This window comes from Gnatocerus cornutus, chromosome 6 (genome assembly GCF_029298725.1).
Source record: "Gnatocerus cornutus isolate USDA-ARS CGAHR chromosome 6, icGnaCorn1.1, whole genome shotgun sequence".
Classification (NCBI taxonomy): Eukaryota; Metazoa; Arthropoda; class Insecta; order Coleoptera; family Tenebrionidae; genus Gnatocerus; species Gnatocerus cornutus.
The window spans coordinates 16,273,666-16,300,624 of NC_142238.1; the positions used below are offsets into that span (position 1 = coordinate 16,273,666).

Below are 26,959 nucleotides of genomic sequence, written 5' to 3' on the forward strand. Positions count from 1 at the left end.
TGAAATATTATTTTTCTGTCATGGCGACATAATGTCGCCATAAAGAAACATTACAAACAATAAAAAAGTATATGTGGTTATAAAGGTTGCGTTCTTATAACGTAAAAAAACTAATTTCTTTCGAATACGGAAAGATTTCACGTATTTGCGTGTTGCTTTATTTTAATTTCCTTTCATGAAAAGATGAATAAATTAGCTACCAATTGTATAGAACCGGATCGTCTTTCATCCGCATTGTTGTGGATATAAGTAGATTTCCTCGTGCAATAAAAATTCTACAATTACGATGGAATTTTCATAACGTTCGAAATTCCGAATTACTTTCGACACATTAAGCTCAAACATCTCCTTTGTGTAATAGCAATCAAGCAGATTCAGCACATTAGGACCTCGTATGTTTTCAGTCAAGCTAAAATACGTAGATTGTTACAAGGATCGTTGTAAATTACACCGCACCGCAATAGATAGAGCGAACTAAACCATCCGAAAATTCCAAGCAAGAAACTATCGATAAAAGATGAGGCGTGCTCTTTGGAAATTAAGACATAAAACGCCTTTTATGCAGAGGACAATGTAATTACTCATTCGTAATCAAAATGGTAATGAGAGGTTGAACTCTATTTACCCAAGTTGCTGGTCGAATGGCGTGTCTCTTCAACTTCATGCATTTATTAAATTGAAAATGTTCGCTCCATTACGACAATATTGAACCGGAGTTCGTGGGAGAAAAAGTCAATTCGACACGAAATTGGCTTTGCTAGGATAACACTAGTCGACAAATTTTAGAAAAAGGCATTTTGAAAGTGGAAAGGCCTCCGGATTCTGAATCTATAAAGTCCGTTTTGCGCTATCAGGACGGATTCAGAGGTATTCTTGAATTTTTTTTTTGGATTTGACAGTAGTACAAGAAATTAATTTCTTCAATTTTCATTGAAAACTTGCAAAGTTACGGTAGACTTAGAAAACACCTCAAAATTAGTAATGTCCTGCAATTTTGTTGCTGTATCTTTAAAACCACCAAAGTTACAAAAACGTAGTAGTTTATTTTATTAAAACAAAAACTTATTAGGATCCGTGATTTTTACTCTAGAATTTTGTAATTTGGCACCCTTAGAAAACAAGCTAACATTGGTAATTACCTAAAATGTTGTTGCTCTATCGGTAAAACTCCCAAAGTTACAAAAATTTAATACAGAAAGTTTGAATTTTTTTATTCATTTACAAATGAAAAATTTGTAGAATCTGTCATATTTACTTTAGAATTATGTAAGTTGGCACACTTAGAAAACAGCTCACAATTAGTAATTGCTCTAAGTTTGATTCCTCGAGCGTTAAAATCACCAAAGTTACAATTTAATATAGAGATTTTTAAAAGGTCTATTAATTAAAAAAAAAATCTAGAATCTGTCATTTTCACTCTAGAATTTTGCAATTTTGCACACTTAGAAAACAGCTCAAATTTACCAATCTCCTTTTTGTTACTCTATCGTTAAAACCACCGAAGTTACAACAATTTTGAAAATTTTGAAAATTTTTGTTCATTTTTAAAAGAAAAATTTCTAGAATCTGTCATTTTAACTTTAGAATTTGGCAATTTAGCACACTTAGAAAAAAACCTTCAATTTAGAAATCTCCCTAAATTTTGTTGCTCTAGCGTTAAAATCACCGAAGTTACAAAAAATTGATGCAAAAATTTTGAAATTTGCTGTTGATTTAAAAAAAAAATAATTTTTAGAATCTGAGTTTTTTACTCTTGAATTTTGTAAATTGGCACCCTTAGAAAACAGCTCAAAGTTGATAATCTCCTTAAATTTTGTTGCTCTATCGTTAAAACCACTAAAGTTGCAAACATTTTATGCGGAAATTTAAAAAAAATTTGTTTATTTCTTAAAGAAAAATTTCTAGGATCTGTCATTTTTACTCTAAAATTTTGTAATTTGGTACACCTAGAAAACAGCTCAAATTTTGTAATCTCCCTTAATTTTGTTGCTCTATCGTTAAAACCACCAATACAAAAATTGTATGCGAAAATTTTCAAAGTTTTTGTTCATTTTTAAAAGAAAAATTTTGAGAATCTGTCATTTTTACTCTAGAATTTTGTAAATTGGCACCCTTAGAAAACAGTTCAAAGTTGATAATCTCCTTAAATTTTGTTGCTCTATCGTTAAAACCACTAAAGTTACAAACATTTTATGCGGAAATTTAAAAAAAAATTTGTTTATTTCTTAAAGAAAAATTTCTAGAATCTGCCATTTTAACTCTAGAATTTGGCAATTTAGCACACTTAGAAAAAAACCTTAAATTTAGAAATCTCCCTAAATTTTGTTGCTCTAGCGTTAAAATCACCGAAGTTACAAAAAATTGATGCGGAAATTTTGAAATTTACTGTTCATTTAAAAAAAAATAATTTTTAGAATCTGAGTTTTTTACTCTTGAATTTTGTAAATTGGCACCCTTAGAAAACAGCGCAAAGTTGATAATCTCCCTAAATTTTGTTGCTCTATCGTTAAAACCACTAAAGTTACAAACATTTTATGCGGAAATTTTAAAAAAAATTTGTCTATTTCTTAAAGAAAAATTTCTAGAATCTGCCATTTTAACTCTAGAATTTGGCAATTTAGCACACTTAGAAAAAAACCTTAAATTTAGAAATCTCCCTAAATTTTGTTGCTCTAGCGTTAAAATAATCGAAGTTACAAAAAATTGATGCGGAAATTTTGAAATTTACTGTTCATTTAAAAAAAAAATTTTTAGAATCTGAGTTTTTTACTCTTGAATTTTGTAAATTGGCACCCTTAGAAAACAGCGAAAAGTTGATAATCTCCTTAAATTTTGTTGCTCTATCGTTAAAACCACTTAAGTTGCAAACATTTTATGCGGAAATTTTAAAAATTTTGTTTATTTCTTAAAGAAAAATTTCTAGGATCTGTCATTTTTACTCTAAAATTTTGTAATTTGGTACACCTAGAAAACAGCTCAAATTTTGTAATCTCCCTTAATTTTGTTGCTCTATCGTTAAAACCACCAATACAAAAATTGTATGCGAAAATTTTCAAAGTTTTTGTTCATTTTTAAAAGAAAAATTTTGAGAATCTGTCATTTTTACTCTAGAATTTTGTAAATTGGCACCCTTAGAAAACAGTTCAAAGTTGATAATCTCCTTAAATTTTGTTGGTCTATCGTTAAAACCACTAAAGTTACAAACATTTTATGCGGAAATTTTAAAAAAATTTTGTTTATTTCTTAAAGAAAAATTTCTAGAATCTGCCATTTTAACTCTAGAATTTGGCAATTTAGCACACTTAGAAAAAAAACTTAAATTTAAAAATCTCCCTAAATTTTGTTGCTCTATCGTTAAAATCACCGAAGTTACAAAAAATTGATGCGGAAATTTTGAAATTTTCTGTTCATTTAAAAAAAAAAAAAAATTTAGAATCTGAGTTTTTTACTCTTGAATTTTGTAAATTGGCACCCTTAGAAAACAGCGAAAAGTTGATAATCTCCTTAAATTTTGTTGCTCTATCGTTAAAACCACTAAAGTTGCAAACATTTTATGCGAAAATTTTAAAAAATTTTGTTTATTTCTTAAAGAAAAATTTCTAGGATCTGTCATTTTTACTCTAAAATTTTGTAATTTGGTACACCTAGAAAACAGCTCAAATTTTGTAATCTCCCTTAATTTTGTTGCTCTATCGTTAAAACCACCAATACAAAAATTGTATGCGAAAATTTTCAAAGTTTTTGTTCATTTTTAAAAGAAAAATTTTGAGAATCTGTCATTTTTACTCTAGAATTTTGTAAATTGGCACCCTTAGAAAACAGCGAAAAGTTGATAATCGCCTTAAATTTTGTTGCTCTATCGTTAAAACCACTAAAGTTACAAACATTTTATGCGGAAATTTTAAAAAATTTTTGTTTATTTTTTAAAGACAAAATTCTAGAATTTGTCAATTTCACTTTAGAATTTTGCAATTTTGCACACCTAGAAAACAGCTCAAATTTTGTAATTTCTTAAAATTTTGTAACTCTATCGTTAAAACCACCAATACAAAAATTGTATGCGAAAATTTTGAAAATTTGTCATTTAGCATAGTTAGAAAACAGCCTAAAATTAGCAATTTTTTCAAATTCAACTTTAGAAATGCCTCACAATTTATTGTCAAAACCGTCGGCCTCCTCTACAAATTCCTCAATAGTTTATTACCGATTCACCGCAGCAAGAAAAACAGTGCCATATTTATCTATCATCGACTCGATTTGCATTTGAATCGTCGAGTTGAAGCTTAAACAATTAATATAATTTAACAAAATGTATTCAGGGATAATCAATTCGCTTGGTTAAATTTATCCAACACAGACAAAAGCTCTTTTGAAGCTAGAAACTATGGTTTCCTCCGTAATCGGGATCAGTTCTGGTTTCCACACTCTAAATCAAATTATCCTCTAACGTTCACGGTGTGTATTATTCTGTTTTTCACCGAAATCGAATTATCTTTACGCGCGTCATTCGTTACTGGCGATGAATTTGAATCAGAGAAAATTGCGGTCATTTTTCTGGCGAAACAAGACACCTCGGAGAAAGAAGCGAGATTCTTTCATTTTGCGGTTGTCTTCGCGCTAATTACCGTTTAGGGTTTTCTTTCCTTATAATAAACAGACTCAAAGTTGAGAGAAAAACTTGTCAAACTCTGCAAGTGTTTCAGTTTCAGTTATTGTAACCAGAGTTTGATTTTAGATCTGCGCCCTCACAGGTCAGATTTGGCTATCCAACCGTGAGAGAGGATATCCTCGTGAAGAGTAGGCTTTTTAGCTACGTGGTGCATTAACGCGAACACGAACCGAATGCAAAACTCTCGAAACTTCACCAACAGTTGATTACTAATTAGAATCCTCGCTTTTAGCCAACACAAATATCTAATTTTCTGCCAAATAACTACTCAGCCATTATTCCGAAATAACTTAAACGTCCTTAATTGCAAATTTAACGTCCCACTAGAGCCATTGTTGGGAATTTTAGAGCGAGCTGCGTCGGAATTTTAAAAATTCTAACGCTCCATCGGCAAGTGTCTGAAAGCTGAATTTATGATAACTGCAGTAATTACAAAGTGTAGTAACAATGTGCTTCTAAAATAGATTAGTCTACAGAGATTTGGTGCAAACAACACCTACATCAAGCGAATGAGTTGGCTCTTTACTTTATCTGCTGACCCCGGATGTTAAAAGTGCTAATGCAACATCATTTAACGCTAAGAGGGGGATGTCGCAGTAAAGCACCGATAGATAGCGTTGCTATAGGGACGATACTGACTAGTGGCCATTAATACCTTGCCCCGAATAAGTGCGTCGAGTTTAAACATCATACATGGAGAAAAAATTTAAACAAATGTCATAATTTTGTGCTAATTTGTGCTGCAATTTCTAAAGTCTGTGCCTTTTCGTTTTTGAATTATTTCAACTCTTAATATTATTTTCACATTAAACTTCATTTAGGTGTGCAAGATTATAGTCACAAACATAAATGATGCAAAGACAGTAGAATTTCGTCTGAAAATAAAAATTTCGAAAATCCGAACGTTTTACATAAAATTTTGAAACTTGTGAGTTTGGTTTAAAACCCAAAATTTCTAAAATATATGTTTGAAATTTGGTACAGTTAATAAATAAGTCAGTAGAACCAACATCTTTAATTTCCATCGCAGTGGTACCAACAAAACCATAGATACAATTTTTTTCGTTATACTTTTGGGCTCGTTCTAAAATAAAAACTTTCTACATTTTGAGTATGTCGTTTCAGAATTTTGAAATTTGGTGCAGTTGATAACTGAGCCAAGAGTAGTAATATCTCCAAATTTTATCGCTGTCGTACCAACACAACTAAAGATACAATTTTATTTTAGTATTTTAAAAATTTTGAGTTTGTCCTAAAAATAAAAATTTTTAAAATTTGAGTTAGTTGTTGCACAATCTTGAAATTTAGTACAGATCATAAATGAGCAAAGAATAGTAACATCCCTGAATTGTATGGCTGTGGTACCAACACAACCAAAGATACAATGTTGTTCATAGAATCTTAAAAGTTTTGTCCTAAAATACATATTTCTAAAATACGAGTCTGTTGTTCCCTAATTTTTAAATTTGGTGCATTTAATAAATGAGTCAGTGAAATGAATCCTTAATTTTCATCGCAGTGGTACCAACACAACCAAAGATACAATTTTTTTCCAAGAATTTTGATACTTTTGAGCTCGGTCTAAAATTCTTCCTAAGTCAGTTGTTTAAAAAATTTGAATTTTAGTGCAGTTGATAAATCAGTTAAGAGTAGTAATATCCCCAAATTTCAACATTGTAGTACCAACACAATCAAAGATAAAAATTTTTTTCATACAATTTTGAAACTTTTGAGCATGTCCTAAAAATAAAAATTTAAAAAATTCGATTGAGTTGCTCCACCATTTTTAAAATTTAGTACACTTATTAAAAAAGTCAAGAATAGTAACATCTTCAAATTGCATCGCTGTGGTACCATCACAACCAAAAATACAATTTTTTTTAGTATTTTAAAATTTTTGAGTTTGGCCTAAAAACAAAAATTTTTAAAATTTGAGTTGGTTGTTCCACAATCTTGAAATTTAGTACAGATAATAAATGAACAAATGATAGTTTTTATGGCTGTGGTACCAACACAACCAAAGATACAATATTGTTCCTAGAATTTTAAAACTTTTAAGTTTGTCCTAATAAAAAAATTTCTAAAGTCCGAGTCTGTAGTTCCACAATTTTGAAATTTAGTACAGATAATAACTAAGTCAATAGTAGCATCATTTACAATTTTTATCGCAGTGGTACCAACGCAACCAAAGATACATTTTTTTTCATATAATTTTGAATCTTTTGAACTTGTCCTAAAAATAAAAATATTTTAACAGTATTTGAAATGATATAAGACTATTACCTTTCTAATCAACTGCAGTGACAAATCAGATTAAAATTTTCGAAATCTTGCATACGTAGATAAAGTGTAAAGTGAAAATATTATTTAGAACTTAGAAGCCGTTGAAATCTGTATATTGCGTTGCCTTCTATTCCTTGTACGTTTTTTAAACAACACGAAAACGAAAAGAGCACAGATATTAAGAATTACGACACAAATTAGCACAAAATTATGACGTGTTTAATTTTTTTTGCGACATATCATGCTTAAACTTGACGCACCTGCCACAAATATTCGTCCAACAAATTTTTATTTGCGGCCGGAAACTTTTTAATTAATTTCGAAACCTACAATGTTCACGTTTCCGTTTTATTGAATCCTGCAGATGTGATTTCGTAAATCCTTATTTCTGCATGGGCAAAATCTCTTCCGCGACCACTTCATACTCGTCCTGAATTATAAATGATTTGTATCGGGGAAGGAAAAGCCGATAGCGCAAACACCGCGCGAAAATCAACAACACAGAAAGATTCGCAGTTAAGTAGATTCGTGTCGGCGTTAATTGCACAAGTGCATTGAAATTGTGACCGTTCGCTCTCTGTTATTAAAATATACAGTGGCTGGGGTAATTATGAGAGACGTGTGGAAAGTGGCAGTGCTGCGATTAAAAACTTCCATTAATAACAATAAAAGCCAGATGCGTTCCGTGGAAGCGACATCGATGCCATGACCGAGTTATTAATGTGTGATTCCCCTCGCGGTCTGCGACGTGTCACCGCAGTTTTGCTCATATTGCCGAGATTCCTTCGGAATACAAAGACGTATAACTAAGGCTTCTGGTGTAATTGAGTTCAACCTACTCCAGAAATGTACTACCAAACGTGATATGGGCTTTTTGCGTGCCGAACATATGTCCACGGAGCGCCCAAGTTTGTTTTTCCCAACGAGGCAATTTCGAGCATAATCTCAATAGTCCAGGAATATTTAGATCAAAAATGACTGTTGAAAATACAAATTGAAGAAGTTTTGAAACTTGACAGAAAAAAATACCAAAGGCATCAGAAATTAAATAGAAAAACGTTCCCTCACCTAACGTGGGAGCTTCATTTCTTAAAATTGGGGTAAACACCCTAAAAAATTGTTTTTCTCATCTATCTTCTAAACCATTCACTTTAGAGCAATTATAGAAGGAACAAAAAATGTTGACAATAAAATTTTCTACAAAAATTGTCTTATATATTTTTTGCGTACAGCGAATGTTACTCGCGGGAAGAAGAGGGTGAGCAGAAACAGCGTCCTGTATGAGAAGTGTTCAATCTCTAGTCAACAAATTTTAGAAAAAAAAATACTTGAAGACTAAAAACTTCATACTAAAAGTTAAATGGCCTCATGATTTTGACTCTATAATCCATTTTGTTTTACCAGGTCAGGACTCAAATTTGTAAAAAAAACAAGTACACCACGTATACCTACATTTTATTTTCTCATTTTTTTTAATTCTTTGTTACAAATACATCATTAAAGAGATAATCAAATCATTTTAACTTAATTAAATAAAAATTTCAAGTTCTTGCCAAAATATTTATGAAGTTTCAAAACAAACTTAAGCTCATATGGTCGCGACATCCGTTTTCCTAGAATTTTTATTCAACTTTACAGTTCAAAAATATTGGCTTAAGATTCAAAATAATAAATCGTATTTTTCAAAAATCCAAAAAATGTTCCAAGGTTTTCGAGATTTTCCGAAACATCGTTCGCCAAATGTTTACGCATATTTAGATTTTTGGAATAACCGAGCGAACAAAGTGAATTTTGTAAATAGGATGAAATTTCACGATTTTTTGACATTCTTTATATATGATTTCCATTGAAATTAATAAAATGGTAGTAACAAAAAATCAATCTTTTTAATAGCACTTTTTTCAAATTTAACCTTTAATTTTCTCAAAAAGTGTACGATAAATCGATTTATAATTTTAGAGCATTGCTATTAGGTATTTGAAGAGTATTTCTGTAAATAATTTAATTAAAATATTAGCATAACCGTTGTTTCGGATTTAAAATTTATTAGTTATTTATGGTTCGACCAAGTTATAGTTAACATGCGAGGCTTGTCGAGCATATTCTTAGAACATACAGTAAAAATAATTTTATCGATTCGTCGTTTTAGAAATTATTGATTTCGTAATAACAAATATTAAACCAGTTTAAAATAGTAATCTCTCTAAATTTTATAGCACTACCTTTAAAATTACCAAAATGACAGGTCCGAATGGAAATTTTTGGCTGGTCTTGAAAATAAATATTTCTAAAATCCGTCCCTGTTGGTAAAAAAGGTGAAATGTGGAACAGACAATAGACAAATCAATGATAGTAACTTTTCCAAATTTTATTGTTCTAACAACAAAACCACTAAAATTACAGGTTCGAATAGAAAATATTAGATATTTTTGGCCCGTTTTGCAAATGAAAATTTCTAAAATCCGCCCCTGTTACTCAAAAAATTTGAATTTTGAAACAGAGAATAAACAAGTCAAAAATAATAATCTCTCCAAATTTTTTTGCACTACCTTTAAAACTATCAAAAATACACGTTCAAATGAAAAATATTGGAAATTATTGGCTCGTCTTGAAAATAAAAATTTGTAAAATCCGCCCCTGAAGCTCAAAAAATTTGAAATTTAAAACAGACAATAGACATATCAACGTTATTAACCTCACCAAACTTCATTGCTTTAGCGTTAAAATTATTAAAATTACAGGTCAGAATAGAAAAAGTTCAGGTCCGATGGGAAAATATTGGATATTTAATTAAAATTTCTAAAATCTGTCCCTGTTATTCAAAAACTTCAAAATTTGTGACACACAATAAAGAAGTTAAAAATAGTAATTTTTCCAAATTTTTTTGCTCTTTAGCTTCAAAACTACCAAAATTACACGTCCGAGTGAGAAATATTGGAAAATTTTGGCTCATCGTGAAAATAAAAATTTCTAAAATTCGTCTCTCTAGTTCAAAAAATTTGAAATTTGGGACAGACAATAGACAAGTAAAAAGTAGTAACCTCTCCAAATTTCATTGCTTTAGCATCAAAATAAATTAAATTACCGGACCGAATAGAAAATATTGGATATTTTTGGCCTGTTTTGCAAATGAAAATTTCTAAAATTTGTCCCTGTTGTTAAAAAAATTTGAGATTTGGGACAGACAATAAACCAGTTAAAAAGTGTAATCTCTCAAAATTTTATTGCCCTACCTTTAAAATTACCAAAATTACAAGTTTGAGGAACATTCCGTTCCTAGAAAATACTGTAGTATTAATTTTATCGATGGATCGTTTTAGAAATTAGTGATTTCTTAATGTTGTTTTGGTGTATGACAATATAATATTGATTAATGATAATTGTAAAAGCCAAAATCTATGTGGAAACAAATGAGATTCTTAAAATGATAAAAACTGAGATTCCATCTTTTATCATAATGTATTACAGTAAAAAATGAAAACAATTTATGAGTTATCCATTAAGTTTCTTTTTAAAAGTGAATTAGTTGGTTTTTGAAAATTTTCTTGAAAATCAGTTTTTCTGAGATATCTTGGCAAAATCGACGATTTCTAGAGCTCGTTGGATAACTTATCCAATCACTTGTTTAATGAGGTAAAAAAGGTTTAGGACATTTTGTATGTTAAGAAAATCTGAGAAAAAACAAACACGAACGAGGTGTATTCAGATAAAATATTTTTTTAAATAAATCTCAGTCCTGACCTGATGGAATAAAATAGATTGTAGATTCGGCATCACAAGGCAGTTCTAGTTTAAAAATGATTTTTTACTTTTCTTGTGCATTTTTTCTAAAATTTGTTGCCTAGTAAATACAAGGCGCGCAAATACGTTCGTGTGGGTATTTCTGCCCCGATTCACCCCCAACTTCGCGCCGTATTTGCGCGAGTTCCAATCGCAGTACGAAAAAAAAAAACATTTTTATTAAAAAACTTATTTTAAACAATTTTTATTACATTGATTTTGCTTTGAAATAATTGGTTGGTAAGATAAATGAGGAAAACATATTTTAGTGTTTATTCTAAAAATTTAATGATTTGTTAACCTTATTTCTCTGAACTACAACTCTTTCTTTCTGTTTCAGCTGCCCCCCGATGGTCCAGCCCTCTGTTAAACGCCCCAAAATCGAGCGATGTTATCTCCCTCCCTTTAAAAGTATCAGAATTTACGGTAGTGTCGTGATTAAATCGCGCGAAAGTGAAACCAGAAGTAATGTATCTCCGGAATGAGCCTTCGTGGTCTTCATAACCGGCTCGAATAAACATTGTGTGCTATAAAGACAGTGACCTTCCAGAAGATTAGATATGAAGCGGCGGAGTGCGGGATCAGCTCCTTCGGCTGAGGGAAAAAAAGCGCCCAGTTCGTGGCCCATATATAGCTTGGTGAGCACCGTTGCCGTGGCGTGCTATCTTAACGGGCTTAATGGCGATTTCGTGCACGATGACATCCCTGCTGTGACTCTCAATAAGGACGTCTTGGCGATCAACGCACTTACGCACTCGTTCAAGAACGATTTCTGGGGGACGCCGATGGCGGATTTGGCCAGCCACAAGTCGTATAGGCCGCTCACCATTCTCTCATTCAGGTAACAGAATTTTTAGGTACATAAATAATCTTTTTCAGTTTGCATTATTTTGGTAAATTCTGGAATTTACCAATTGCGGTTTAATATTTCCAATTAAATTTACATTTCGTTATTAATTTTTGCTACAACGTAAAAATATTTACTTCGTTTCATTCCGTTTCTATTTATATGTGTATTTTAAGTAATTAATTCCATAATTGAGCTTGTTTTCCTGCCAACAATGTTATTTGCTGAAAACTAACAGAATTTAAAATGTTGATAACCGGAGAAAAATTCAACGTTTAATTCGAATTTATAATAACACACTCATTCGAAACTGTAGCATTGGCACAACTTAAAAAAAAGCATAAAAAATTAAACGTTAAAATTCGATGATTTCCGGGCAGAATAATGCAAAAATTGTGGATGCGTTGGGCGAGGATTTAGTTCAAATGAAAAGAATTCGCTCAAATTCAGCTTGTGTGCATAAATAACTAAAATAATTTAGGTGATATTTAGAAAATGGGTGCAAATTTAAAGCAGATTTGGTTTAAACAGAAATTAACAATTTGGAATGTTTACAAACAATTTGGGGATAAAAATGTAAAAAATGTACTTCGATTGAATCAAACGCTGCAAGCGATTATTAGTTTGAGAATTTGCGTACAAAAATGTTTTATTGGATCCTTTGAATTTTAAGTAAATTTTTTCTAGAAGCGACACCGATTAGAAAATTGCATTCGGCACAATTTAAATAAGATAAAAACATTTTATAAATATTTTTTTTTAAATTTGATGAAATTGAAATGTAATCCTAACAAAAAATGGTGGATGCGCCAGGCGAGCATTCAGTTTAAATTAAAAAAACCTCGTAAATTCAGCTTCTATAAATAAATAAAAATAATTTCGAGATTTTTTTTAAATAAGCGCAAATTGCAGCTTTGGTTTACACAAAAACTAGCATTTTATAATGTTTACAAACAATTTGAGTGAACAATCAAAGAGATTCAGAAAATATTTCGATTTGAACAAATCATGCGTTGCAATTTCAAAGTTTTCGGTTCTTTTTGGGAATAAAAATTTATAAAATGTGTATTTACGTTTCGATAATTTTGCAATTTGGCACACATAATAAACAAGTTAGACTTAACAACTTCCCAAAAATTCAGTTTGATACCTTTACGATTATTAGAATTACAGCTCTTTGTATAAAATTTTGTAAGATGATTGATTGTGCTCTTTAAAACAAAAAGTTGGAAAATTTGTTTTTCTTGAACTACAATTTTGTAATTTTGCTTAATTAAAATGGAGGTCAAAAGTGGTAACTTCTCAAAAATTTATTTCTAGGGCTGACGTTTCTTGAGTTACAAATTTTATTACAAAATGTTGTAAAATGTAAATTTTCTGCAAGTATAAAAATTCATAAAATCAAAACTTTTGCAATTTGGCACGCATAATAATCAAGTTAGTCATAGTAATAGTCATAGTCGAATAAAATTTTGTAAAATGATAAAATAAAAGTAGAATAAAAATTTACAATATCTGTTTTTTTTTTGTACTGTTTTAGAAAGTTGGCGCAATTGATAAAAAAATTAAAAGTAGTAACTTTCTCAAATTTTATTTCTGTAAAGCTACGGCTACTCAAATTACAAATTTTATTACAAAATGTTGTAAATTGTTAATTCGTTCTAAAAATAAAAATTCATAAAATCTGTCTCCTCTGCTCAATAATTTTGAAAATTGGTACGCATAATAAACAAGTTAGGCTTGTAATTTTTCTAAAATTCATTTTTAAAACTTAGAAATTAGCGGAGTTGCAGCCTTTTAAATTAAATTTCGTAAAATGATGGTTCCTTCCAAAAATAAAAATTTGGGAAATTTGTTTTTTTTTGCACTATGATTGTGTAATTTGGCACAATTGATAAGCAAATCAAAACTAGTAACTTCCCCAAGTTTTATTTTTGTAGGGCTACGGCTACTCAAATTACAAATTTTTTTACAAAATGTTGCAAATTTTTGGTTCTCTTAGGGAATAAAAATTCATAAAATCTGTCTTTTCTTCTCAATAATTTTACAATTTGGCACACATAATAAAAAAGTTAGACGTAATAACCTGCCAATATATCCACTAGATACCTTTTAAATTAGCGGAGTTACATTTCATTGTATAAAATTTCGCAAAATGATATGGTTCCCTCTAAAAAAAATTGAAAAATTTCCTTTTTTTACTATAATTTTGTTAATTAGTACAATTGATAAGAAGGTAAAAGTAGTAACCTTCCCAAATTTTATTTTTGTAGGGCTACGGCTACTCGAGCTACAAATTTTATTACAAAATGTTGTAAATTGTTGATTCTCTCTGAGTATAAAAATTATACACTGCTGAAAAATTTTGCAATTTGGCACGCATAATTAATAAATTAGACGTAGTAACTTCCCTTAATTTTATTTTAATAACTTCAATATTAACGGAGTTACAGCCCTTTGTATAAAACTTCAAAAAATGATAGTTCTCTCTAAAAATAAAAATTTGCAAAATTTGTTTTCCTTGCACTATGTTTTTGTAATTTGGCACAATTAATAAAAAAGCCAAAAGTAATAACTTCTTTAAATTTCATTTCAATAGGGCTAAAACCACCCCAGCTTAAAATTTTCTTATAAAAAGAGGAACGGTAGTGAAAACCCCACCTTTTTGTCTGTCGTGATTTTGAAGGACTCAAGATTGCAATTTACTATAACTCAGTTTTTTGTGAACGTACCGGAGTTTATGCACAGATTTGCATTTAACGTGAAATTTGGCGTGAAATGAGCTTCAACGACACAAGTTTGCGTCAGAATTAAACTAGATATTGCCCTAAATAGATTATCAGGAGGTTTATTTTTTGGGTGACATTTGAAAAGCTTTTTTAAGGCGAAAGCAACGTTTAATGCCTTTGAGTTATACACCAATCGAAAGAGCAGCTCAAAATCTACCATAAAATAGTTAAGAGAAGGTGGTCAAAAAACAAAAATGAACTTTTTTATCTGTTGCGCAAACAAACTCGTAAAAATAAAAAAAATACAAAAACTGTTCTTTTACCTTCTGTTTACACATATTTGTATATAAATCAAATTGAATTGGAATGTAGATGACGGGGGAAAGGTTCATAAATGTTTTATTCGAAAAGCTTTTAATAAAAATTCTCACGTAATTTCAAGTAAATTTTTTCTAGAAACGAATCTTAAAACTTTCGAGTTAATACATAGTTTAATGAAGTTTTTTCTCCGAGTTTGCGTAATATTAGTTCTAAACCTCTCACGCTTGACTACCTCTCACTTGAAACTTGGCAAAGTAAATAGTACAAATCAAGTCTTGAAATAAACCTTTTTCGGTAAAATAATGTACTAAACTGATTCCAGAGGGTCTGAAAACCAGATAAAACATGTTTGAGTTTTTACAAACCAGCATCCCGGAAACAGTCTTGCCAGCCATAAAATTTTTATTTCCAAAGAACGTGCTTTGTTAATTTCTTGCAGAAATTAACCAGAAACAGAAATAAACTTTAGAACCGGACCGTGATTTCCGGGTTATGAAGCTAACTTGGCTTTTCAGTTGGGAAGTTGGCAGCACAGTGCTGTAAAAAATTAGTGCGAATATCGATTTTATTCGTTTTGGCAAAGCTACTTTATTTAAATGCGACTCGAGTTTTTAGCGAAATCTCCATAAAGTGCATCGCAAGACAATTCTTGAAATCCGGAGTCGGGATCCCGGATTTCGACCTCATTAGCACTGCGCAGTTCTAAAATGTAGATATCTTTCTAGCTTCGATCAGATAGTTTAACTCAAGCTGAAGGGAAATGGTGGAGGCGCCGGTATTTTTATTGGGTTGTAGGGGTCTTTTTACTTTATGTAAACGTAATAGCTTCTTAACATAAGTAAGCTATTTAGAGAGGCTGCTGGATAATCCCACAAGGACGTTATTCAAAGGATGTAGAAGCGGTGTTTTACACAAGAAGTTTGATGTTGAAATAAAGTCACGTAGCATAGTTGTAGGTTATACCTGATACGGCTTTTCATCCCATCTAGCTTCTCCGAAATCAGTTGTGTAGCACACAACTGGCCATAATGAAAGAAAATCCATTTTGTCGGAAAACTCTTTCGCTTGTTTTATATTTTCCATTAGCTTTCTTGAAACAAATCGATGCCATTATAGCGTGCGGCTAAATATACATTTTCGATTAAACTCGCTGATTCTAGACTAACAAAAATAAACTCATTTTTTCTTCAGCGCCCCCTTTCACTAAAGTCGTAAAATCGAGCAACAAGTTTTATCATTTGAGCATCATATATCCCAAAAAAAATTAAGCACTTGTCATAATTTTGTGCTAATTCTGTACTTATTTGAGCTGCAATTTTTAAATTGAGTGCTCTATTCGATCTCGAGTTAAATTTTAGAAATTTTGATTTTTAATCCAAACTCACAAGTTTTAAACTTTTATGAATAACTGTATTTTTGTTGTGTTGGTACCACAACGATAAAATTTAAGAATGTTGCTATTCTAAAATTTTATAATCGTGAAACAACACACGCGGATTTTTTGATTTTTTTATTTTTAGGACAAGCTCAAAAGTTTCAAAATTATATGAAAAAAAAAGATCTTTAGTTGTGTTGGTACCTCAACGCCGAAATTTAAGGATGTTATTATCTTTGACTTATTTATTAACTGTACCAAATTTTAAAATTGCGGACTCACATTTTAGAAATTTTTCATTTTAAAACTAGTTCAAAAGTATCAAAATTCTACGAAAAAAAAAAGTATCATTGGTTGTGTTGGTACCACTGCGATGAAAATTAAGGATGTTGCTTTTATTGACTCATTTATTAACTGCACCAAATTTCAAAATTGTGAAAGAACAGACTTAGATTTTTGAAATTTTGATTTTTAGACTGAACTCACAAGTTTCAAAATTTTATGAAAAGAAATTGTATCTTTGGTTATGTTGGTACTACAGCAATGAAACTTAAGGATGTTACTATGCTTGGCTCATTTATTACATGTACTACATTTTAAAATTGTGGAACAGCAGACTCGGATTTTAGAAATTTTTATTTTTTGGACAAAGTCAAAAATTTCGAAATACTAAAAAAAATGTATCTTTGGTTGTGTTGGTACCATAGTAATGCAATTTAAGGATTTTACTATTTTTGCTCAATTATTATCTGTACCAAATTTCAAGATTGTGGAACAATTAACTCAAACTTTAAAAATTTTTATTTTTAAGACAAACTCAAGAGTTTCAAAGTACTAAAAAAAATTTATTGTTGGTTGTGTTGGTACCATAACACTGACAATTGGGGATATTACTACTCTTGACTTATTTATTAAATGCACCAAATTTCAAAATTCTGAAACAACAGATTCAAAATTTAGAAATTTTTCATTTTAGAACGAACTCAAAAGTATCAAAATTCTACAAAACAAATATATTTTTGGTTGTGTTGGTACATACCACTGATGAAAATTAAGGATATTGCTTCTATTGACTCGTTTATTAAATTTCAAAATTATGGAACTGATTGAAATTTTAGAAATTTTTGTTTTAAGGCCGAACCTTGTGAGTTTCAAAATTCTATGAAAAACATTGCATTTTTTGTTGTGTTGGTACCACCGAAAATTAAGAATATTGCTATCCTTGACTTATTTATTAACTGTAGAAATTTAAAAATCATGGCAAGACAAACTCGGAGTTTGGAAATTTTATTTTTAAAACGAGCTCTAAAGTTTCAAAATGCTAAGAAAAAAATTGTATCTTTGGTTGTGTTGCCACCACTGGGATAAATTTTGAGGATATTGAAATATGTACATATTATTGAAATACGAATTCAAATATAATTATTTTGAATTTATTGGTATTGAATAAAAGAATAATCTTCAATTTGATAACGCACCATATTCAACGTATTTAGAGTTTGGAATCCGTTAAAATTTGTGTTTCGGATTGCTTCTTCAAATTTGTTTATTGAAATGACTCAAAAATGAAAAGAAGACAAAATTTAGAAGTTGCAGCAATAATTATCAGAAAATTAACACAAAATTATGACGTGTTTAAAAAATTTTGCGATGTAAGATGCTCAAACTTGACGCTCCTTTCTAGACTACCAGAAATAAACTCATTTTTTCTCCAGCGTCCACCTTTCACTAAACTCTTAAAATCGAGCAACAAGTTTTATCATGATTTACGCAGTCTCTGCAATTTTTGCCTCCAAATAAATAAAATTGCCCGAAAAAATATCGTGGCAAGATCGCATCTTTTCCGGTTTTAAAAGGAGTCTTTGACCTGCCCAACCAAATAAATCAACAAAGCTTTTAACAAGCTCTTTCAGATCTCATTAAGCCACCCAAAGGAAAAAGTACAAATAGGGCTAGCAAGAATTTATACAGTCCCAGGAAATAACGACTAAATTACTCATTATCTTAATTAAATTTCTCAGGTGGATATTTCGCGGTCAAAACAAGTTATTTTGCTCGTAATTACATCCCTTAATGACCCATGCAGATACCTGCAGTCTTTTTCAAAATCAATGCGCTATACAATGTCTGCAGCATAATGCAAGTTGGAAAGCCACCAAAAACCCTTTGAAAAGAATATTTAAGTGCGGTTAATTCGAGTGCAATTCAGCGCGCGTATCAACTCCAATGCTGAACATGTTTCGCTTCTCATGGAATTTTTATAGAGGATTTAATTAGCAGGAATTGCCTTTCGATTGCAGGAATATGCAGCTGGCTCACGTTTCTGTTTATTTTTCGATAAGACGCGGAATTTTCAGTTAGAATAACGTGACAAACTTATAATAAAATCGTCTAAAAATGGAAACTGGCCTGGATGCTCTGGAATTTCATAAATGTTTTATTAACAGAGTAGTGACGTCTGACAGAGACGTAGTTTATTTCAGCTAATATTAACTAATAATAATTTAATCGTGTTCTATTGACAATATTGACAACGCGCGCTCGAAATATCGCCCGGGCTGCTGAAAATTTTAGCCAGCAATCTCATGCAAATGAGACTCTCAACATGACATGACGTTTTTCCAGAAATGTCTATAAAATCGTAGTGAAACAAGCTATTAACCGCTCTAATTTCCTCATAAACATTGCATTTTCGCCGAGAAAAGCTCCTTAATTTGCCATTAGGTTTTTCCACCATCTGCAACAACCCTTTGATGCGGCGTTATTGATTACTGTTTCGTGTTATTCCATCTTACCCCCAATACGAATTTGCTCATAAATCAGCTTTTTGATCATTTATGACGCATTGATTCCAAGTAATCAGCTGCGGTTCTATCGGTTAACCAACTGAAATAATTACGTCCAATATTGGACTGCTTTTATCTCCATAATTAAATTCGCTTAAAGAATTTTGTTGTCCAAAGTACAAACAAAACTCGCTTGAATTAAAGATGTGCTGCGGAAGTTGGTTAGATTTTTGATGGTGCTAAGATAAGCCAATAATAATAATTGATGAGACGCTGAAAGTCACTTAGCATTAAACCTGTCTGTGGTATTAAAATTTAATTGGTTTTCACATCGGTTGAGAGTTACAAGCCACAAAGAAAAGCGTCATGTCGGATGTGCCATTAGAGTATTAGAATTGAACATTTCAAATACTTTAAAGCGAATAACGCGGAACGGGTGGAGTTTGAAATGCGAGAACTGCACTGGATCGTATCAATTTTTAATTCGCGACGGTTTTTTTAATTGTCCTTTCAGGATTATAGCATTTCAAAGTAATATGGATTTAATTAATATTGTAAAATGGATTTGTTTAATATTAAATCTGTCAAAGAGCATAAAATAACGACGGTTTTAATTTATTATATATTGTTGAAATCTGTGAAAATAAAATTGTTTCATTAAGTTTTAATTGATTTCAAACCAGGCGTTATTACTAAAATTGTTACAAATGTTTAATTTCTAACAATTTTAGCGTGTTGGGGATTTGGACCAAGTTTCAGCGAAACCTAATTTCGCAAATTTTAGAAATACAAAAATGAAATTTTGAAGCGTTATTACTTTTAAGACGTGTATTTAATCTGCCAAATTTTAAAATTTTGGAAACAGAATCCGCATTTTTAGAAATTTCGTACTATTAAACAAAGTAAAAATTTCCAATATTCCATCTTAAATTTCGTATTGCCGCCAATTTTCGGAATATAAGAATAAAACTGAGAGGAATTACTTAGTGCGGCAAGTTTGAAATTTTAAAACCAAAAATCGATTTTTTAGAATTTTTTTATTTTACCTAGAACAAAATAAAAATTTCATCTCAACTTTCGTATTTTTGCTAATTTTATTATTATAGGAATAAAACCATAAAAGATTGCTAACTTTAACACAAACATTTAGTGTGCCAAATTTCAAAATTTTAAAACCAGAAACCGATTTTTTAGAAATTTTTCTTTTTTAATATACGGGAATAATCCTAAAAAATTATTAAATAGGATTAATCTAAATAAGGAAATGAATATTAGTGTTGACCCTTTAATATTAGGCCCAATTAGGGTTTTAAATTCTTTGTGTAATGTTAAGGATACTTTGTTTCAAATTATTCAAAAAATTTTCGTATATTTGCTAATTGTATATAAGAATGAAACTACTTACTACTTTTAACACGCGCATTTAATGTGTTAAATATCAAAATTTTATAACAAATAATCGATTTTTTAGAATTTTTTTATTTATTTATGATCTAAAAATTTTTAATATTTGACGTTAAACTTCGTATTTTCGCTAATGTTAAGAATAAAGGAATGAAACCTGGAGGCATTACTACTTTTAACAGGCATATTTAGTCTGCCAAAATTCCAAATTTTAGAACTAGAAACCGTTTTTCTAGAATTTTTTTGTTTTGGGATGATATAAAAATTTACAATATTTAATCATAAATTTCGTATTTTTGCTAATTTCAGGAAGATAAGAATGAAAGAAGAAGGGACTACTACTTTTAACACGCGTATTTAGTGTGCAAAAATTCAAAATTTTAAAACCAAAAATCAAATTTTTAGAAATTTTTTATTTCTGCACAAAGTAAAAATTTTCAATATTTGATCTTAAATTTCGTATTTTGGTTAATTTCAGGAATATAAGAATGAAACTTGAAGGCCTTACTACTTTTAGCACGCGTATTTAGTTTGCCAAATTTAAAAATTTTAGAACCAGAATCCGCATTTTTTGAAATTTTGTATTTTAGAACAAAGTAAAAATTTTTTATATTTTATCTTAAATTTCGTATTTCTGTTAATTTTAAGATTATGAGTATGAAACTGGGACGAATTACTACTTTTAACACGTTTATTTAGTGTGCCAAATTTCAAAATTTTAGAACCAAAAGTCAATTCTTTAAAAAATAGCTATTTGTGTACCAAGGCCAAAAAGTGGTTCTTTTTTGGCCGAGCCTTTTTTTAATGGCCGAGGCGCTAGCCGAGGCCAGAAAGAAGGCGAGGGCAAAATGTCACTTTTTGGCCGTGTTACACACAAGATTTTTTAGGCGACATCAATAAATTTACAAGTTAATTAATTTTTATTTATGATTTATTGATTTAATCAATTATAACAACTGAATAATTGTAAATATTTATGAATCCTTCAGAAAAGTTCATATTTTCCTTATTTACATTTGCAGTTTCAGCACGTGTAGCTTCACAGTTTGTATGAATTAGGTTTAATGTGTTTTTAATGTTGTTGCAGAAGCACTGCTAGACATGTTCATTTTCAATAATACAACACGTCTTTGTTGCACTTTACAGCAGTTTACAGCTTTACCAAATAATTATAAAATTGAGGGTAATATCGGTATCTTGACGTAATATGCAAAACTATGGATAGATGGCGCCACCATAGATCGGCCGAAAATGTTTGCGGCCAAAAAAGACTCACTTTTAGGTCGCTTTTAAGGCCTAAAAATTTCATTTTCAGTTTAAGTCGCCTAAAAAAATTATTTTTGAACAATGTAAAAATTTTCAATATTCCATCTTAAATTTCGTATTTTCGCTAATTTTAAGAATATAAGAATGACACTTGGAGACATCACTACTTTTAACTCGCGTATTTAGTCTGCCAAATTGCAAAATTTTACTAAAAACTGCTTTTTAGCAATATTTTATCTAAAAATTTTCAATATTTGATCTTAAATTTCGTATTTTCGTTAATTTTAGGAATATAACAAACCTTATAGGCCTTACTACTTTTAATACGCGTATTTAGTTTGCTAAATTTCAAACTTTCAGAAATAAAATCCGCCTTTCTAGAAATTTTGTATTTTAGGACAAAGTAAAAATTTTTAATATTTTATTTAAATTTTGTATTTTCGCTAATTTTAGGAATATAAGAAAAAAACTGAGAGGATCACTACTTTTAGCACGCGTATTTAGTATGCCAAATTTCAAAATTTTAGAACCAGAAACCGATTTTTTAGAAAATTTGTATTTTTGAAGGAAGTAAAAATTTCCAGTATTCCATCTTAAATTTCGTTTTTTGCTAATTTCAGGAATACAAGAATGAATTTTGGAGGCAATATTACATAGAATTCTATCAACTGCCAAATTCCAAAATTATGACTAACAAATTATGACAAACAGACGTTTTAGAATTTTTTTATGCTGGGCCAAACTAAAAATTTGCAATATTCCATATTAAAATTCCCATTTTCGGTTCATCAACTTCCACCACGTTAGTTATTTAAGACCCGCTGCGTCGATATCCCTCCATCTTCCCATCATTAATACTCCCATTCCTCTGGGTCTTTTTTTATTTATTTTGCATTTTACTTCGGAAGTCGAAGACTAATGGAACAAACGCTCCCCATGGAACATTCTCAATTACAGGATTTCATCCCTCGGCGATTCCAGCTCTTTCTGGGTCCGCCTGGGTAATGGAATATTGCCATTCATTATCTGCGCTAAATTGGAAAATCATTGGCTGTATTATATTTTATTGTTTAGCAATCTTAGAAGAACTTTATCCGGTCAAATCTATCCACACCATTTAATACAGTCGTCCAATTGCCCGGAATCGAACTGTACTTGCCGACAATCGACTAATTCCCATTTAGCTCCAGGTCATGTTCATCATGAGATATTTGATCTTGGGATATTAAAGCCGCGACGAAGGGAATTCAAGATTCCGAGACAAGCTACGTGGTGTACAATATAATATTTTTAAAACCTGCGCTGCAACCGAGTGATAAACTGTTTGAATAGAACACATTCCGGGGTTTTGAAATAGCTCCAGCGGATGCACTGACAAAGGAAATATTATAAAGACGCCCGAAATTTTTAAACTCGTCGTAATTATTCTTGAATGATAAAATTGACGAGGCACCTTTCAATAGGGATCATTTCATCCGGTTGTTAAAGTAAGTAAAGGGTAATGAATGCTCGCTTCCTAAAGGAGGGTTCGAAGTGTATACGTGAGTTCTTTCCGAGTTCTTAAATAACTTTTCCTTCGCAGAGGCGTATTAGTTGAATTAAGGATTTTAATTTGAACACAGTCATTAATATAAACGTTCGGAAACTCGTTTAGTTTTCTCGTTACCTGTTTATTGCATTGTCAAACGCACGTTCTCTGCCGAAATACACGTCTGCTGAAGAAACGCAGACCTCCGGATTTAATTGCTGCAAAATGTGGAGCAATTCATCTTGAACACAATCTACGCCGTGTTTCTTCCGCATCAATACTTCAGTAATGCGAGCCGTGTTTGTACTTATTTAGTTAGCTTTGTTTTCATTAACCGACGTTTCTGTTAATTTACGCTGCCTCGTTAATTAAATATTGATTTACTCGCAAAGTTTTCAATAGTGCCAGTATTTGAATTTACACAGTTTTGCCTCCGCGGATTTCCACTCGTATATCTTTAATTTAACTTTTAAAAGGATTTTCGTTATATTTTATTCTGATTTACAGCAGAGTAAATGAGCTTCGTGCTTCGCTTCACACGAGCTATGCGGAGCACGCCACTTCACTTGCGTCTTTATGATCACACAAATTGCTTTCGGATCAAATTTCGAATTGTTTGTGCTCGCATTTTTTACAACAGCCGCAGATACAAGAGGTGGTTGTACTGCTCAAGTCATTCCGTTTAGGGGCTGAACGATATTATCATCGAAATAAACAAGCATTTCCGGAAACACGAGATCTTTAGCGAGGAAAATCTGTTTACTTTTACAAACAAATTCGATGTGTCGTGTGGCAAAGAATTAGGATGCGTGTAAATAAATTCGATGGAATTGAAACATTGCCTAAGCTAGAACAATGAAAATGGTGGATGCGCCGGGTGAGCGGTTTTAGTTTTTTTGGTTTTTAACATACACAGTACAATTTTGCAATGTTTTCAAAGCAGAAAACTACAAAAATGTAAAAGGGATTCTGGAAATTAGTCCTTCAATCCAAAATTAATTTCGTCTTTTTAGTTAAAACAAACTAAAATCGCTACGAATTTTTTCGCTTTTCCTAATTTTAGGAATACAAGAATAAAATTTTAAAACTTTACTGTTTTTGAAACATTTATTGGCTTCACCAAATTTCAATTTTTTTTGACACCAAACAAAGTTTTTAGAAACTTGTTTTTTAAGATGAACCAAACATATCTTATACTCGTATTTTATCTTAAATTTAGTATTTTCGATAATTTTAAAAATATATGTACAAAACTTGGAGACATTACTACTTTTAACTTGCGCATTTAGTTTGTCAAATTTCACAATTTTAAAACCAAAAATCGCTTTTCTAGAATTTTTGCTTTAAGGCGAAATGGGAAGTTCCAATATTATATTAAATTTCGTATTTTTGCTACTTTTAGAAATATAAAAATCAAACTTGGAGGAACTACCATTTTTAACAACACGTGTATTTAGTTTGCCAAATTTCAAAAATGCAGAACCAAAAACCGCCTTTTTAGAATTTTTTGGTTCAAGACAAAGTAAAAATTTCCGATATTTTCTATTTAGTTTCGTACTTTTGCTACTTTTAGAAATATAACAACAAAATAACAACATTACTAATCTTAACTTGCGTATTTAGCCTGCCAAATTCTAAAAATTTTGAACCAAAAACGGCTTTTTTAGAATTTTTTGTTTTAGTTCAAAGTGAAAATTTCCAATATTTTACATTAAATTACGTATTTTTGCTAATTTTAAAAATACATGTATGTAATTCTGAGGCGTTATTATTTTTAAATCACTTAATGAATCCACGAAATTAAAAAATTTTTGAACAAGAAACATATTTTTTAGAAATTTTTAAGATAAACCAAACATTTACTTATATTTTATCTTAATTTTTCTATTTTCGCTAATTTTAAGAATATAAGAATTAAACTTAGAGGGATTACTACTGTAAATATGTGTATTAAGTTTGCCAAATTTCAAAAATTTAGAATCAAAAACCGTTATTTAATTTTTTTTGCTTTAGGACGCAGTGAAAATATCCAATACTTTATATTAAGTTTCGTATTTTTGTCAACTTTAAGAATATTAGAATGAAACTTTGGAGCATTACTGCTTTTAACACATGTATTTAGTTTGCAAAATTTTAGAACAAAAAACCAATTTTTTAGAATTTTTTTGCTTTAGGACGAAGCGAAAATTTCCAACATTTTATATTAAATTTCGTATTTTCGCTAATTTTAGGAATACAAAAAATAAATTTGGAGGCATTGCTGTTTTTACCACGCATATTCACTGTGCCAAGTTTCAAAATTTTAAAACCAGAAACGGTTTTTTTATATTTTTTTTTATTTTGAACCTAAACTTTTCCTGAAACACGAGATCTTTAGCGAGAAAAATCTGTTTGCTCACACAAACAAGCTTGATGTGACGTGTGCCGGCAAATTACATAAATAATTAGCTAAAATAATAAAATAAATCTGATGGAATTTAGACAAAAATAGAAATGATGGATGCGCCGTGAGAGCGCTTTTACATTTTTTTGGTTTTTAACAAAAACTACAATTTCGAAAAGTTTATAAAGCAACTTGAAGAAAAATCTCAGAAATGTAAAAAAAGATTTTGTTAATAAGTCCTCCAATTCAATATTAATTTCGTTTTATTAGTAGAAACGTTCCGCTCAAATTACTAAACAAACTAATTAAATGTTTGTCGTGTTTTGAAATCCAACTTCATTTACGTGTTGAGCCGTAGAATTCAGTCGAGACTGATAGTTTAAAATCAGTAGGAACAGTAACGCAGATCTACGCTTGAATTGAGATAAAATTCTACAAAGTTAAATCCCAGCGACTAAGATAAATCAAGATATACACGAATTGGAATCTCCATCGTTTCAGCTCAGAAAAATTATCCAATTTGCAGAGTTTATAAAATCGATGGTTACACTTTTATTTCGTGTTCTCAATCAATCTCGGGGCGAATTTAATTTAGTTACCTTAAGTCGATTCGAAATAATTAATAGAACTAAATAAACCGCTCGATCTCCATTCTGGGAAAACTTTCGAATTTATTTTTCATCTTTTCGCGCTCACTCTCAAACTTATAACGATTTAAAGTAAGATAGATCACCTGTAAGCATCCCTCGGGAACTGCGACGGTCAAATCGGACATGCACAACACACAGCTACATCTATCATAAATGTAATATTCCCCAATCATTTTTAAGCAGTTTAGTGATTTATGATGACTAAGTAGCAGGCAAAGACTGAAATATTATAATGGTGCATCACGAAAAGCTCCGACAGATGATTCCTCCTCCATTTACTCAGTTATTTATAGAGGCAGGATTAGCTTTCATTCGGTGATGGTATAAGGTACGGTTTTTTTTATTTGATTGTCTTCCTGCTATCTATGCGACTCCTGCCGCTCCTGGCACGAACCGACACGTTTTGTCACGTTTCGAGCTGTTGCTTCCGAGGAAATAAACGGTTTTGTCTAAAAGATTCTTTTAAAAACGCGAGAAGGGATGCACATAGCCCCAAAAATTATTGACAACCCCTGAAAGTCACTTTGCTTTATTGCTATCCAACGCGTTACAATTTCAGGCTGAATTTCTAAAATCGCTTTTTTTATCTAAAGTTCTGCAATTTAGAGCCGTTAATAAACGATAAAAAAATAGTAACTTTCCGACATCTTATTGTTATAGCAATGAAACTATTAAAGTTACAATTTTTTTTTGACAAAAATTAATTTCTAACAAAAGTTGACGCGGCGCATCCACCATTTTTATATTGCCAGATCCGATGTTAAAATTTTTAAAATTGATTTTCTTTGTCTAGAGTGTTACAATTTAACGCAGCTAATGAACGGTAAATAAATAGCAATTTCTCGAAATCTCATTGCAGTAGCGTTAAAACTACCAAAGTTACGAATTTTAATGGACAAATAATTAAAACTTTTAAGCCGATTTCAAAATAAAATTTC

General features: G+C 30.6%; 1 protein-coding gene across 1 annotated transcript in view; it reads left to right on the plus strand.

The window, feature by feature from the left end:
* The window catches only part of LOC148173421 (protein O-mannosyl-transferase TMTC1-like), a 256,948-nt gene that overhangs the window by 101,761 nt on the left and 128,228 nt on the right, over nucleotides 1-26,959 (plus strand). Inside the window, exon 2 of the mRNA XM_088038718.1 lies at nucleotides 11,073-11,573. Coding sequence (XP_087894844.1) covers nucleotides 11,293-11,573 — 281 coding nt within the window. The 5' untranslated portion in view covers nucleotides 11,073-11,292. The remainder of the gene's footprint in view (nucleotides 1-11,072; nucleotides 11,574-26,959) is intronic.